The sequence below is a fragment of the Zingiber officinale genome, chromosome 7B (assembly GCF_018446385.1).
Source record: "Zingiber officinale cultivar Zhangliang chromosome 7B, Zo_v1.1, whole genome shotgun sequence".
Taxonomy (NCBI): Eukaryota; Viridiplantae; Streptophyta; class Magnoliopsida; order Zingiberales; family Zingiberaceae; genus Zingiber; species Zingiber officinale.
Window position 1 is genome coordinate 96,360,547 of NC_055999.1, and position 14,098 is coordinate 96,374,644.

The window sequence follows — 14,098 nt, forward strand, 5'->3', positions numbered from 1 at the left end:
GCGGCGAAATTTCCAAATTCGTCGCTAATCCTTTTTTATTTATGGGCCCCCACTCAAAAAAATAGTAACTACTATTAACTTAAGAAAAATGATATGCAAAGGAAAAAATCTTAAGGAAAAGTTCAGGGATAGACACATAAACTGATGGAGCGCACAAAAGTGAAAATGGAGGGTCATGAATTTATGTGTCTATCTCTAAGCTTTTCCTTAAGATTTTTTTCTCTTTGCTTATCATTACTCTTAACTTAATTCGCCACTAATACTAAACTTTTAGTGATGAATATGGTAAACTCGTTACAAATATTTATGACCTTACGCAAAACTAAATTTTTAATATTATTATTTGCGACGAACCTGTATTTCGCCGCTAATAATGCAATCTAGCTACAAATGAGTATTTCGTTGCTATTTTACTATTTTCTTGTAGTGTCTAACTTTAATCTATTTATTATCCATCAAAATCTAAATTTGATCATCTATGCCAACTACCAACAGATAGTCTATCTTCTCTTTAGTTCATCTATTAGATAAATTCAAAATACAACTTATGCTCATTCATTCAAAAATTGACCTTTAAAAATATTCATTTCATTTGAAATTCAAATCTTATTCGTTTTATTATTCTTTTGAGTATTTTATATCGCACTACACCTTTGGTAGCCCAAATATTTTTTTTAAACAAAACTAAAAAGGGTAATTTTTTTTTACCAAATCGTCAATGACGCCCTATGTTGATTTTTAATCAAAAGGGCACCCCATCTTCTTGTAAAATGACATAAATACCTTCTTGTACACTACTCACTTTTGACATATGGATGCTTCTGACACATGCATCTCCAACCTAAATCTTGATTCGGAGTTGTATTACGTTGTAGCAGCTACGTCATTATAGTTGTTACACCATTATAGTAATTATGATTTCATAATTGTTATAACAAATATGACAAGTTTAAGATTTAGGCGGGAGATGCTTATGCCACAAGCTGATGATTCATAAAATAAAAGGCTTTGAATGAAATAGATTCTTTCAAATTAGATTCCTGATGATTCCTAAAATAAGGAGCTGCCATTTTTTTTAGCTATTGAATTTGAATGAAATAGATTCTGACAAATTGGATTCCTGGTCTTAAATTGAAATCAAAATCAACTTAATATAATTGATATACTCCCATAATTTATTAACAATAACAAATTTATTTATCAAATCACCCTCAACAAACAAACGTCTTAACTCGATTTTAGGAGACATGAGTTGTTGCCATCCATAATAAACGTTCAACAATCACACCCAACACCCACCTAAGCCACAACGTTCACATTTTCATTCTTATACATTCTTATAATAATGATAATTAGTATTCTTACAATAGGTACAAAGCAAGAAAATTAAATTAAAACAAAAAAAAACTATCTTAGAGATTTGGATCAGATTTAGATGTGGCACCTCATTCCAATTTAATTATTTATATCATTGTTTAATTACATTATAGGAGGAAACAAGTGAGGAGCATATATCACAACAACTAAAGTTATCTTGATTTTCCTTTTTTATTTTTTAAATATTGATGCATAAATTGGATGTCGGCATGAATTTTGAGTTTTCTTGTCTAGACTTTAACAATACATTTATATTTTTAAAAAAAATTACATTCTTTTTTTATTTACATGATATATCCCACCAAATAGTCATGCAACCACCAAAAACCATAAATTAAAAGGAGATGATGAGATTGCTTGCATATCCTACCTCCACGTGTCATAAATTATTAAGAATCAAGCCAAGATGCAAATCCGCTACTGATTTTGTTTGTCTTATTAGCAATTAATTATTATTCCAATGGAGAAATATGGAGATTGATTGAGTGGAACCAAATTAAATTATTTGTACACATAGTTCAATACAAGTGCACTAGCAATTTAGTACACTACAACTTGTATCATTAACGTCCGACCCAGGACATTCAAAAGACCAGACAGCTCGTTCGTTTTTTCTTTAAAAAAAAACGAGTTTCTGATATAATAAAACCCGACCATTTTCACTAAAACAAAAAAGGGGAAAAAAAAACGAGCCGACCATCATCACCTCCGTTGATAGGATGCGGCGGCCGAAAGTAACTATTTACCCACCTTCTGCCGACACGTGTCGGTAAGCCTGAACTATGAAAATGGTGCGGTCGGTTGCCGTAAAAGCGCAATCAACGCCTCCGCCTGTAAATATTTGAAAAAATAAATATTTTAATTTTTTTTCCGCTAATTGTCCGTTAAAGGAAATAATTTATCCGTTCGAGTCCGAGCACCGAGTTAGGTCGGAGGTGAGGTTACCTTCTCCTTCGTCTTCTCCGAGGAGGACTGAACCAGAGCAACGACTGGCGGAATGCCGCCCTCGCGGACTACCATTCTTCGGTACGCAGCGCCCTCCTTGCATATTTCGAGAATCGATAGCATCGATACTTCCTTCTGCCGGCGTGTCCCGACCTCCACCATCTCCACCAGCACAGGCACGCCGCCCTCCGCCACCGCTGCCCTACGCCCCTCCTGCAACGACAACACCCGGTGGAGCACGTATGCCGCCTTGTCTACCATCCCCGACTCCGGATCGGCCATCAGATCCAGAAGGGGGCGCACCGCTCCAGCCTCCACTGCCCGGGTCATGTTCTCCTTCGCAGCTAAGAGGGCGAAGAGGGCGGTGGCGGCGTCCTTCTTGCCGCGAGGTCCGCCTGTCTCGAGGAGGGAGACGAGGGCTGGGATGGCACCCGAGCAGCCGATAGCGGCTCGGAGGTCGTCGCGCTGGGCGAGGCGGAGGAGGGCGCAAGCGGAGTTCTCACGGGCAGCGGGGGTGCCGAAGCGGAGAGCGAAGACGAGGTGGCGGATGGCGCCGGCACCGGCGATGGCGGATTTGTTCTCATCGCAGAGGGAGAGGTTTAAAATAGCGGTGACGCCTTGCTCCTGGATCTGAGGATCGGGGTGGGAGAGGAGGGCGACGAGGGGAGCGACGGCGCCGGCGCGGGCGATACGGACGCGGTTCTCGGGGCTGTGCTTGGCGAGGAAACGGAGCTCCGTTGCGGCGAGGCGCTTGGATTCGATGGAGGGCGAGTCAAGGTCGGCGATGAGCTTGCAAATGGCGTCGTCGGAGCATTCGGCGGCGGAGTGGACGAGTAAGCGATGGAGGGAGGAGGAGCAGCTTGTTTGACAGCGGACGAGTGGGGAATCGTCGGAACGGCGGCGATTGCAGTCGCTGTAACTCCGGGCGATGTGCGGGCTCTCCACCACCATCACTTCCATTGGATCTGTGGGCGGAGCTAATCGGGCGGTTGAACAATGGAGGTTTCTCAGAGGAAGAAGGGGGGTAGAAGAGAGATGAGACCATTAAATAGAGCGAAAGGAATTGGTGGCCCGGTGTAGGGACGGGCACTGGGCGAAAACGATTGGGTATTTAGGTTGGTTGATTGGACATGTGTCCAATTTAATCAAGGTAAGAAGGAACCGGCAGCAAGCTGCACGCCTGCACCCAACTTTAACCCTACGTTTGAATGGGGGTGAAAAGAGAAGATAGGAAAATGTATTTAACTTCCTCTTAATTGGGAGGCAGGAAAAATTATTATGGGTTATGATCCTATCTGAAAGTTAATGAAATAGATGTTGAAGATATGATGTTTTCGTTGATCTCTTATGAACTTCACTTCGATCTGTAATACAATTGACGTCAATGTCGAGTTAGGGAAGGGGTGCTCGATGATGATCCTCCGACGTTCAAGTCAATCTTCGACGAAGAAGAAGAAACAGTAAGCGGAGCAACAAGAAGACTGTACCACAATAGTAAAATATCGCATATCTTTTCTGATGCTTGGACCCCCTTTATATAGAGCTCCGGTAACGCCCGTGCACACTTCCCAAGGCAAGCACACATCTCGAAGCTTTCTCTTAAAAGACTTGTCAGTAAAGTGTCTCTGACACATTATCTTAACAGGCCGAGTATATCTCTGAAGTGACAGTAGAAGCTTCCGTTGTACGATCATCTATTTGACTATGCCGCCTGTCAGTGGCACTAGCTCTCAAAAGGATGTTGAAAGATAGCATGTTGTGTTTGTTGCTTGGTCGAGCGGAATAGCCGCTCGGTCGAAATTTTACTGTCCACGTGTTGTCCGTTGTCTAGCCGAGCGGGATAGCCGCTCGATCGGAAGTCCACTGCCCGCATGCTCTGTTGCTGGGTCCAGCGGGATAGCCGCTCGCCTGAAGTCAAACTCTTTCGATGTCATACTTTGCTGTCTGGCCGAGCGGGGTAGCCGCTCGGCCGGAGTTGAACACTTGATATCATGCTTGCTGTCTTGCCGAGCGGGGTAGCTGCTCGGCTCGGTTTCTGAGCGTCGTCTCCCTTGAGCGTTAGTTGTTTGATTGCTCCTCGTGTCGAAGACGGCGGGTTGGAGCTTGATCCTCGGTCGGAGCATGGTTTGCCCAACCGCCCGATGTCGTCCACTCGTCGACCGTCTTGACTTTGACCTCCTTTGACTTCCACCGTGACATCAGAGTGGGGCCCTTCATCATCACCGCATCATAAGCTTCCCCCTCAAGTTTAGTCGAAGGAGGTTGCAGTCCAATTAATTGGACAATTGTCCAAGTAGGTTTCCTCCCAATCGGCCTTCGACACTGTGTGATTTATGATCGAGATAAGACAGATCCTCGCCAATCAGCCTGTTGAAGCTTGTCGTTCGAGCATAGATATGCTTCCTCTATCTGATCGACACGACGAAAGTTTGCACTTGTGAAATCTTTCCTTGGGCTGTCTTGGGTGAGCGCGAGCCATGCTGGCATCACCAGATTTCTAGGAAATCGTGCAAATCTCTACGCATTAAGGCTGAGCGCGCTTCCATGCCGTCATTAAATGCCGACCTGTGGTGAGGCGCCACGTGTCGTGCCCGATGCCACCGCACGCCTGACGTGACAGACGTGATGTGACGTTTGACGGTTTGAATTCAACGGCTTGATCTTCGCCTAGGTTTCCGAGACCTAGATCGGATGGCTTCGCTCGGCCGCTCCTATGGCTTATAAGCCCGCTACGTCGCCTCCTTCGCACACTTCGTCTTCGAGTTCGAGTTCTCTAGTAGCAACCTTCCTCTGCTCCTGTGAGACCTTCTCCGACGACCTTCCGCCATTGTTCCTTGGCGATTCTTTTTACTTGTTTTCCAACGACTTCCCAGTAAGCCCTTTCCCTTACACTCGTGTTTCTTCTTTTTGACCGCCTTTTCTCTTTGCTCTCAGTTTCCATGGCAAGTTCTTCACATTCACCTACCTCTATCCCTGGACTCTAGTATATATCTATGGAGTTTAGGTTCGATGGTGGCGACGCTGAGAGTTTGAGAGACGTTTTTGAAATCCCTTCCGATCATCAGATCATTCTGCCTTCTCCCTCCGATTGGCTCAATTCTCCGCCGACCAGCTATATCTGTTTCTTCCGGGATCAGTTTATCACTGGTCTGCGGTTTCCGATCCACCCCTTTATTTCAGTTGTTTGTAAGTTTTTCCGCATTTCTCTTCCTCAATTAGTGTCGAACTCCTTACGGCTGTTGTGCGGAGTCATTGTCCTATTCCGTCTGCACGACATTCCTCTTACACCTCTTACATCCCGGATCTTTCATTATTTTTATTACCCTAAATTGTCCAATCCGAGGACTTTCCTCTTCTAGTCTCGAGTCGGTTTAGTATTCTTTGACAAGATGCCTACCTCCAACAAGCATTAGAAAGAATATTTTTTCTTCATGCCCCTTCTCGAGCGACCAGACTTCCCGACCCACTGGCAGCTTGAAGTGGCGCCTCAACGTCCCTTAAAAAGTTATAAGAGTTGATCAGACTACCTGAACGCAGCTTCGATGTTGGCTGGTCAGAAATACGACATCCACAAGTTGCTATTGGAAGACATCCTTTATATCTTCGGCTTAAGTCTGATCCGCACCCGACTGCCGACCAGCCTAGGTATGAAGCTTCTTTAATTCTTCCTTTGATGCTAACTGATTTCTCTTTCTCTTTTACAGTCGAAGTCATGTTGCGAGCACGTCTAGCTGCCAATGCGAAGCTCAAGGATGCCGCGATCAATGCGGCTGCTATTAAAGAACTGGCGAACCGCAGCCTGCAGCCGATCGCTCACACCAAGAGCCTCAGGATTAGAGTGATGCGACACCCATCTTAGTGAGCAGAGGCGAGCCAGCCATGCGCTGAGCAGAGGAGCCGCTACAGGATCACAACCTCCATCCGAGCGGCGCTCGATCATCCTGGTTGAGGAGCCATCAGGCTCGGCCTCCTCCGATGTACCACTGAACAAGCGCAAGAGGCACTGAGTAGAGCCTTCATTGCGCTCTGCTACTTCAGCTGTGCGGTCTACCGAGCGGGTCGAAACTTCGACCCCGACTCTCCTTCAAACGGCGGCCTCCATGTCGTCTGATCGGACTCTCTCCTTGGCTGATCTGCCACAGGGGACTCTTGCCGCTTTCGAAGCCCTCAAAGGTAAAAAAGTCCGGCATCCGTCCGGCGTCCACCTCCCGACCGTCAGGCCGAGCGACCTCGGCTCAATCAGCCCCGAGCGGCCAGCGCCATATCACGACGATCCTCCACCTGCCGATCGAAGAATATCGTGAGTCGAGCGCTGAGTCTCGAGCCCTCGAGCATCAGATCATCATCCAGGGGCCATTCGCCAAAATCTAGGAGGACGCTTGAGCCCGTGCGACAATGATGCTTCCGGGCGCGCTTGCGGACAGCCATACCTAGATGTCCATTGGAGTAAATGTTCCCCTTAGTGTACTTTCCTACTTTATTGTCGATCGACGATTACCTTTCCTCACTTGACTACAGTATTGGGTAAAGAGTCTGGTTTTGTGCCAGAGGCTCGCCTTTTTGAAGGAGGAGGTTAAGAAGCTGAAGGCCTCGAGCGGTCAATCCTCTGCTTCTCAAGAAAAAATAGACGTTGAGGTGGCCAAGCTGCGGGCCGCTATGGAGAAGAGCGACAAACTACTTGACACCGAACGGGCCAAGAGCGTCGGGCAGGCCACGATGTTGGAGCGGCTTAATAAATAAGTCACCACTTTTGATAATAAGATTGAGTCAGCGAATGTGCGAAAGAACCGGGTCATCACGGACCTCGATGAGAAGAATAAGGAGGCCCGGTCCCTCACTCAAAAGCTCAAGGAAGCCGAGGACTTCCTGATCGTTCAGCGGAACAGTCGCTCGACCGAAGAAACGACCCTTCGTGACTAACTTGCCTCCAAGGATGCTGCGCTAGCCGCCATCAAGGATGAGCTGGGGGCTCCCGAGTGGCTTTGAAGATTTACCAAGATGTCGAGTCGAGTAGGTTTGAGACCAGGAAGAAAGCTTACATCCGCTCGGACACTTTCAACGATAAAATCTTCGACCAGGCACTCCGGCTGTTCGATCTGGTGATCGACGGGACGATCGACCAGCTCCGAGAAGGAGGCCATTTACCAACTGCTATGATCGACAACATCATCAGCCGGGACAAGCTCACCACGTCTCTGTCGGACAACGTATTAGATTACAAAGAGTGAGCTTAGTTGGAGCAATCTTGTATTCCTCCCCTTTTTGTAATCTTCCAAGTATCAATGCACTACCGCCTGTTCAGCGTTACTTTCTTATGTGTTTGTCCCGTTAAAATACACTTGCTCGGCGGTATTCTCACTACCCCTAAGCGGTATCTTTTCGGTCAGTCACGGAAAGCTATAGCAAAACATCCGAGCCGGTCGGTCAACATATCCCGGGTTGCTAAAAGTCCCAGGTTTAACATTGTCGCTCGACGATTTGATGTAGATTCGCATTTAACGTCGCTGCTCAAAAATTTGATGTAGACCCGCGTTTAACGTCGCTGCTCGATGATTTAATATAGACATGCGTTTAACGTCGCCGCTCGACGATTTGATGTTGACTCGCGTTTAACGTTGCCGCTCGACGATTTGATGTCGACTCGGGTTTAAGGTCACCGCTCGACCATTGGTGAAGACCCGAGTTTAAGGTCGTTGCTCCACCGTTGGTGGAGACAAGAGTTTAACATCGTCACTCGATGGTTTGGTATAGACTCGGGTTTAAGGTCGTCGCTCGACTGTCGGTAAAGACAATGATTTAACGTCGTCGCTCGACGGTTTGATGCAGATTCCGAGTTTAAGGTCATTGCTTGACCGTCGGTGGAGACAAGGGTTTAAGGTTGTCGCTCGACCGTTGATGAAGACACGCGTTTAATATCGCTGCTCGACGATTTGACGAAGACTCAGGTTTAAGGTCGCCGCTCGACCGTCGATGGAGACAAGAGTTTAAGGTCGCCGCTCGACCGTCGATGGAGACAAGGGTTTAAGGTCGCCACTCGATCGTCGATGGAGACAAGGATTTAAGGTCGTCGCTCGACCGTCGATGGAGACAAGGGTTTAAGGTCGTCGCTCGACCGTTGATGAAGACGCGCGTTTAACGTCGCCGCTTGACGATTTGACGAAGACTCGGGTTTAAGGTCGCCACTCGACCATCGATAGAGACAAGGGTTTAAGGTCGCCGCTTGACTATTGATGGAGGCAAGGGTTTAAGGTCGCCGCTCGACCATCGATGGAGACAAGGGTTTAAGGTTGTCGCTCGACCGTCGATGGAGATAAGGGTTTAAGGTCGTCGCTTGACTGTTGATGGAGATAAGAATTTAAGGTCGCCACTCGACTGTCAATGTAGGCACACTTCAAGAGGCTTTTACTTTTTTATTCGAATTTTGCCTTGCGTTCGGGAGACATACAAAAGGACAATATTCACTTGCGGATCTCTCATCCAACCCTCTAGGGTTGAAGATAATGATTCACGCTCTACAGTCGCTCTGCCTCCTTCCCGAGTTCCTGATCGGTCGCGATTAACATGGTGGCCTCCGTCTGGCTCTGCTGGATTTCAGACTGGTCTTTTCTTCGTAGACTCACCCCTGAACCTCTTTGGTGATGGTGTTCACCTCCAAGTGCGGATTCTTCCGAGTGCTTCTCACTTCAAACTTGACCATTTCGACATAGCATCGCCGAGCGGTCAATTGGTCGCCTTTGACTTCACCCACCCGGTCGTCCACCGGGAACTTGATCTTTTGGCAGTACGTAGACACCATTGCCCGGAATTCATTGAGGGACGGTCGGCCTAAGATGACGTTGTAGGCCGATGGTGCATCCACTACAATGAAGTTGGTCCTGGTTCTCTTTAATGGCTCTTCTCCGAGCGAGACGACCAATTGAGCCTGTCCAAGCGGCAGTACTTCATTGCCCGTAAAGTCGTACAATAGGGTCATCATGGGCAACAACTCACTTTGATCAATTTGTAATTGATCGAACGTCTTCTTGAAAATAATGTTCACCGAACTCCCTGTATCAACAAAAGTCCAGTGAATAGTGTAATTGATGATTACCGCTTGGATGATCAGCACGTCATTGTGAGGGATCTCAACTCCCTCCAAGTCATTGGGAGCGAAGCTTATCTCGAGCCCTTCGGCCTTCTCCTTGCTGTATCCTATCGCATGGATCTCTAGCCGTCGGGCGCACGACTTCCTGACTCTGTTGGAGTCGCCGCCGATCGACCCTCCAGCGATCATGCCTATCTCTCCTGGGGAAGAGTTGTTCCTATTTTCTTCTTCCCGAGTGGAGTATCTGTTTCACTCAGCTGGGACTCGGGAGGGGTCGGTGTCGTCCCTCCGCTGATGGTGATGACACTCGGGCTCCCTTCTTTCTTCCTCTCCCCGCTGGTTGATCAATGCCTTTGTCGCCAATCGGGAGTTGGAGATCGACAACGGTATCCTCTTGGAGCCAGTCGGCTAGCGATTGGCATCATACTGCGGTAGTCTTGCATGTTGTGAGTCGATGATTGGTGGAAAGAGCAAAACATGAGTGTCCATATCTTGCCTCTTGTCGTTTTCGGCTGATCGGAGGCCACATACTGTACGACACGTGTCCTAACCTCCTGATATGGTAGTCTTCTGAACCAGCGCTGGGCCGATCTGGAGAGAGTCATGAGGAAGACATGACACTTCACTCTGTCCGTATATTGGTGTAGCATGGCTTCGTTATCGAATCGATCCAGATGATCATCTGGGTTGGTCGACCCGTTGTACGTCCCGATCGCCAGCAGGGTATAGTGTCGGGGCAGAGGGTCTTGTAAGATCTCCTCTGAGAACTGCTGGTTGACCCGTTCGGGAGACGTGTTGTTTCGGGGTGCTTTGCCTTTCCGTGCATCCTGAACGGGAGCATCATATGAAGATAATCCCTGCTCCTGATGCGCTTGGGCTATCTTCGAAGGGGTTTGGAACAAAGCTCAATAGAAGGGGATCGGCGCGGGCGGCGCTTCCCCCTGTGTGCCGGTCGGCCTTCGGTTCTACCCCTATACGGAGATTTGCTCCGTTCGGTCTTCCGACCCCGTTCGTCTGCCGACTGCCGATGTTACAAGCTGTGGAGCTTGCGGATCGACCAATGCTTGTTGTTGTTACTCGATCATTTTTGCTGCTCGGGCTTAAACGAGAATCTCAAGCTCCTCCTAAGTGAGCGTCATGGTGGTGAGTCGTCCAGCGTCCTCCATCTTCTTGGCTCGGATGCAGGTGACGTTCCTACAGACGATGCAAAATATGATCTTGTCCGAAAGTCGATGAGATGGGTGTTGGGGATGTGGCACTCCCGCTGACCTCCTATGGACTTCACTCCGACTTGCAACACAACTGACGTCAGTGCCGAGCCAGGGAAGGGGTCTCCTACGACGGCCCTCCGACGCTCAAGTCAGTCTCCAGCAAAGAAGAAGAAGCAGTAAGCGGAGCAACAAGAAGACTGTAGCGCAACAGAAAAAATATCGCATACCTCCGCTGATGCTTGGACCTCCCTTTATATAGAGCTTCAGTAGCGCGTGTGCACGCTTCCCAAGGCGAGCACACATCTCGAAGCTTTCTTTGAAAAAACTTATCAGTAAAGTGTTCCTGATACAGTACCTTAACAGACCGAGCATATCTCTGAAGTGACGATGAAAGCTTTCGCTGTACGATCCTCTTCTGACCATGCCGCCTGTCAGTGACACTAGCTCCCAAAAGGATGTCGAAAGATATCCTATTGTGTCTGTTGCTTGGCGGAGCGGAATAGCCATTTGGCCGAAATTTCACTGTCCATGTGTTGCCCGTTGTCGGGCCGAGCGGGATAGCCACTCAACCGGAAGTCCACTGTATGCATGCTCTATTGCTGGGCCAAGCGGGATAGCCGCTCGATCAAAGTTGAACTCTTTCGATGTCATACTTTGCTGTCTGGCTGAGCGGGTAGCCGCTCGGCCGGAGTTGAACTCTTGATGTCATGCCTGCTGTCTTGCTGAGCGGGGTAGCCGCTCGGCTCGACTTCTGAGCGTCGCCTCCCTTATATGTCGGTTGTTTGATTGCTCCCCGTGTCAAAGATGGCGGGTTGGAGCCTAATCCCCGGTCGGAGCATGGTTCGCCCAACCGGCTGATGTCGTTCACTCATTGGTCGTCTTGACTTTGACCTCCTTTGACCTCCACCGTGGCAGCGGGGTGAGGCCCTTCATCATCACCGCATCATGTTGCTTTATTTGGAAGAAAATGAAAAAAAATAAAGATTAAATAGATAAAATTATAAAAATACTTTTATTTTTTAAATTAGATATTTTTATAATATTAATTTTATAAATATACATTAATTATTTTTAATAATAAAATTATTTTTTTTATATTATTATTTAAATTAGTTAATTATTTAAAAATAACACTTTTATACTATTGATCCTGTCCGAATCGCCGAACCAAAGGACGCTGGGAACGTGTCGCTCTCCTAATCGATGGCGTAGGCCTCCAAAGCTCCGACGAACCTGCACAGAAGTCGGGCCGGGAAGGGGTTCCCGGCGGCGACCCTCCGACGCTCAAGTCAAGCGAAGTTCAATAGAGAGAAAGGGGCTCAAAAACTAGTCGCGTGCGTACCTCCAGCGAAGTAAGAGGGCCTTTATATAGGGCAGCGAAGAAGTGGGTGTACACCTACCGAGGTGTACACGTGTCCATGGCCCATACCCCCGTAAGGGCTTGTCAATGAGCTTCCCTGACCCATACTGCTACAGTCCAAGCATGTCCTCGATGGGACAGCGAAATCTCCTGTCATAAGATTCGGAGCATGGCCTGCTCGTGAAACATACCTGCTGTCAGAAAAAGACGTTCCTTGACCTTTTCCCCTTTGCTTCAGATCTGTCGTCCGGTCGGCCAGCTCCTTCAACATCCGGCCGGCATTATGCGGTGATTTACTTGGGGCGATTCTCCATCACGTGCTTTGTGGAGACCATTAGCAGTATGTTACCTTATGGCCTGGGCCAAGCGTGCAGTCCGCTCGTCCCTGCGATCTTTCCCCCTGAGCGCCAGAACCCTGACTTCCTACAGGGCGCCTTTAACCATCAGCCCGATACCGACCGGACGGCCGGATGGCCGTCCGGTCGGACCTAGCCCTCTACGGACGTTGACTCCACCGAACGGCCGGTCGGCCGTTCGGACGTCCCATCTCCAGACGGGCATCCTTCCACTTTGACTCCCACGTGGCGTTGACCTCACAGAACGGGGTCCCCTGTTCTTACCACCGGATCAACTATCAATAGAATTATGAAAATAATGAATTAATAAAAATAATGATTTTAGAAACCTCAAATAAAAAATTAGAAGATAACATTGATGATGAGAATCCTTGTTCTTTTAAAATTTATTAAATTTTGATGGTAAAATTAAAAAAGTATAGATCTTTTAAATTTTGATTGCAAAAATAGTTGTTCCCTTTAATTTAGTTAGAAGACGCGTCAGATCTTCTCCTCCGATGATCCAACGACAGGCGAGCTGTGAAGGAGGTGAAGGAATTGGACTCCTGGTGGTATAGTAATGTTAGAAATTAGAAAGTTTCTTAAACTATCAAGAATAGAGATAAAATTGAAATAAAAAATCTTTTATTTTCCTTTCCCCTTCTTTACAAGAAGGTATAACTTATCCTTTCTTACCAGGTAAATTGGAAAGCTATAGTTGACCAGTGCGGGGAGGGATTTTTTTCCTTAGCTTTATCGAGATTTGAACTCATACCCTATGGTAGAAACTCTACCTGACACTAGCCAACTCAACTCTGTCCTCGAACACTCATGATTTGATTCCCAGTTATAGTGCATTTGTAGAATTTTTCCTCTAAATGTGACACATAATAAAGAGATGCTAGGCTTCTGGGTCGTCCGCTATGTGCGCTTTCCGATTTATCCTGATGGCTAGTGAAAAACTTCCATAGGGCTAGACCAATCACCTTAGGTTCGATGTTACCTGACCTCATTAATCATTTTTCAAAAATTCTTTTATCAAGTTTTAAAAAGGTAGTGTTATCTCTCAAATTTAATGAAAACATCGTTCTAATAGAGAATATAATCTTACTATTTTATTAAAAATATGAACTCTTTGCTAACTAATTTTGGCGAAGTCTAAAATAAAATTACGTTAATATTTTTTTTCTTTCCATATTAAAAATAATTTTAAGACTTATTAGTAATTTTTCTGATTAATTTTTATATAAAAAATATGCACTGTCATGATTCTTTTTAATCCTACATCTTAGCATTGACAACACTACGAGCAGAGAAGTTTCTATAAATATCTTGGGCAGATAACATTAGAAAGCATACATTTCTCGACCTTTTAGCTAAGATCTAGTGTAATATCTTTTTATATCAGTTTAATATATGATATAAAAAATTAAATTAATTTTTATGAGGGAGACTCGCTCTTATGTTGTACTACTGCATAAGTCTGACACACCCTTACCAAGTCTAATTTATGAGCCTCGAATACTAATTTACACGTATTCATGTATTATATTACACATGTAATGTGTGCGCACGATTACTAGTTAATATATTTACACCGATATATATTATAACTATACATGCTAGACACTACACGCTACACGCCAGGTGTGCACTCTTAAGTGGGCCTCTACCCATGTGGACTCCATCTCTAAGCATGCACACCTGGTTAGACGTACGTGCAGCATAATACAACTCTATATCTATATATACTTAAATGTACAATTTTAAATGGCTAAAATCAAGA

At 46.4% G+C, this 14,098-nt stretch overlaps 1 protein-coding gene and 1 pseudogene across 1 annotated transcript; one reads left to right on the forward strand and one right to left on the reverse strand.

Moving 5' to 3' along the window:
• Positions 1-1,858: 1,858 nt before the first annotated feature.
• LOC122006411 (U-box domain-containing protein 4-like) lies at positions 1,859-3,343 on the reverse strand. Its single transcript, XM_042561907.1, has 2 exons — positions 2,323-3,343; positions 1,859-2,208 (listed from the first exon to the last, which is right to left on the reverse strand). Exons 1-2 carry the CDS (start codon positions 3,280-3,282, stop codon positions 2,158-2,160), a joined length of 1,011 nt encoding a protein of 336 aa, XP_042417841.1. The 5' UTR covers positions 3,283-3,343; the 3' UTR covers positions 1,859-2,157.
• A 10,324-nt stretch (positions 3,344-13,667) lies between these two features.
• Positions 13,668-13,809, forward strand: LOC122007670 (annotated as a pseudogene).
• The last annotated feature ends 289 nt before the right edge of the window (positions 13,810-14,098 follow it).

What these genes read in the sequence shown, in the direction of transcription:
- LOC122006411 (XM_042561907.1), bottom strand. Translation starts at nt 3,282, where the DNA reads ATGGAAGTGATGGTGGTGGAGAGCCCGCACATCGCCCGGAGTTACAGC. An exon ending in CGGAGAAGACGAAGGAGAAG is followed by an intron (nt 2,209 to 2,322) that starts GTAACCTCACCT and finishes AAATATTTACAG; the next exon opens with GCGGAGGCGTTGATTGCGCT.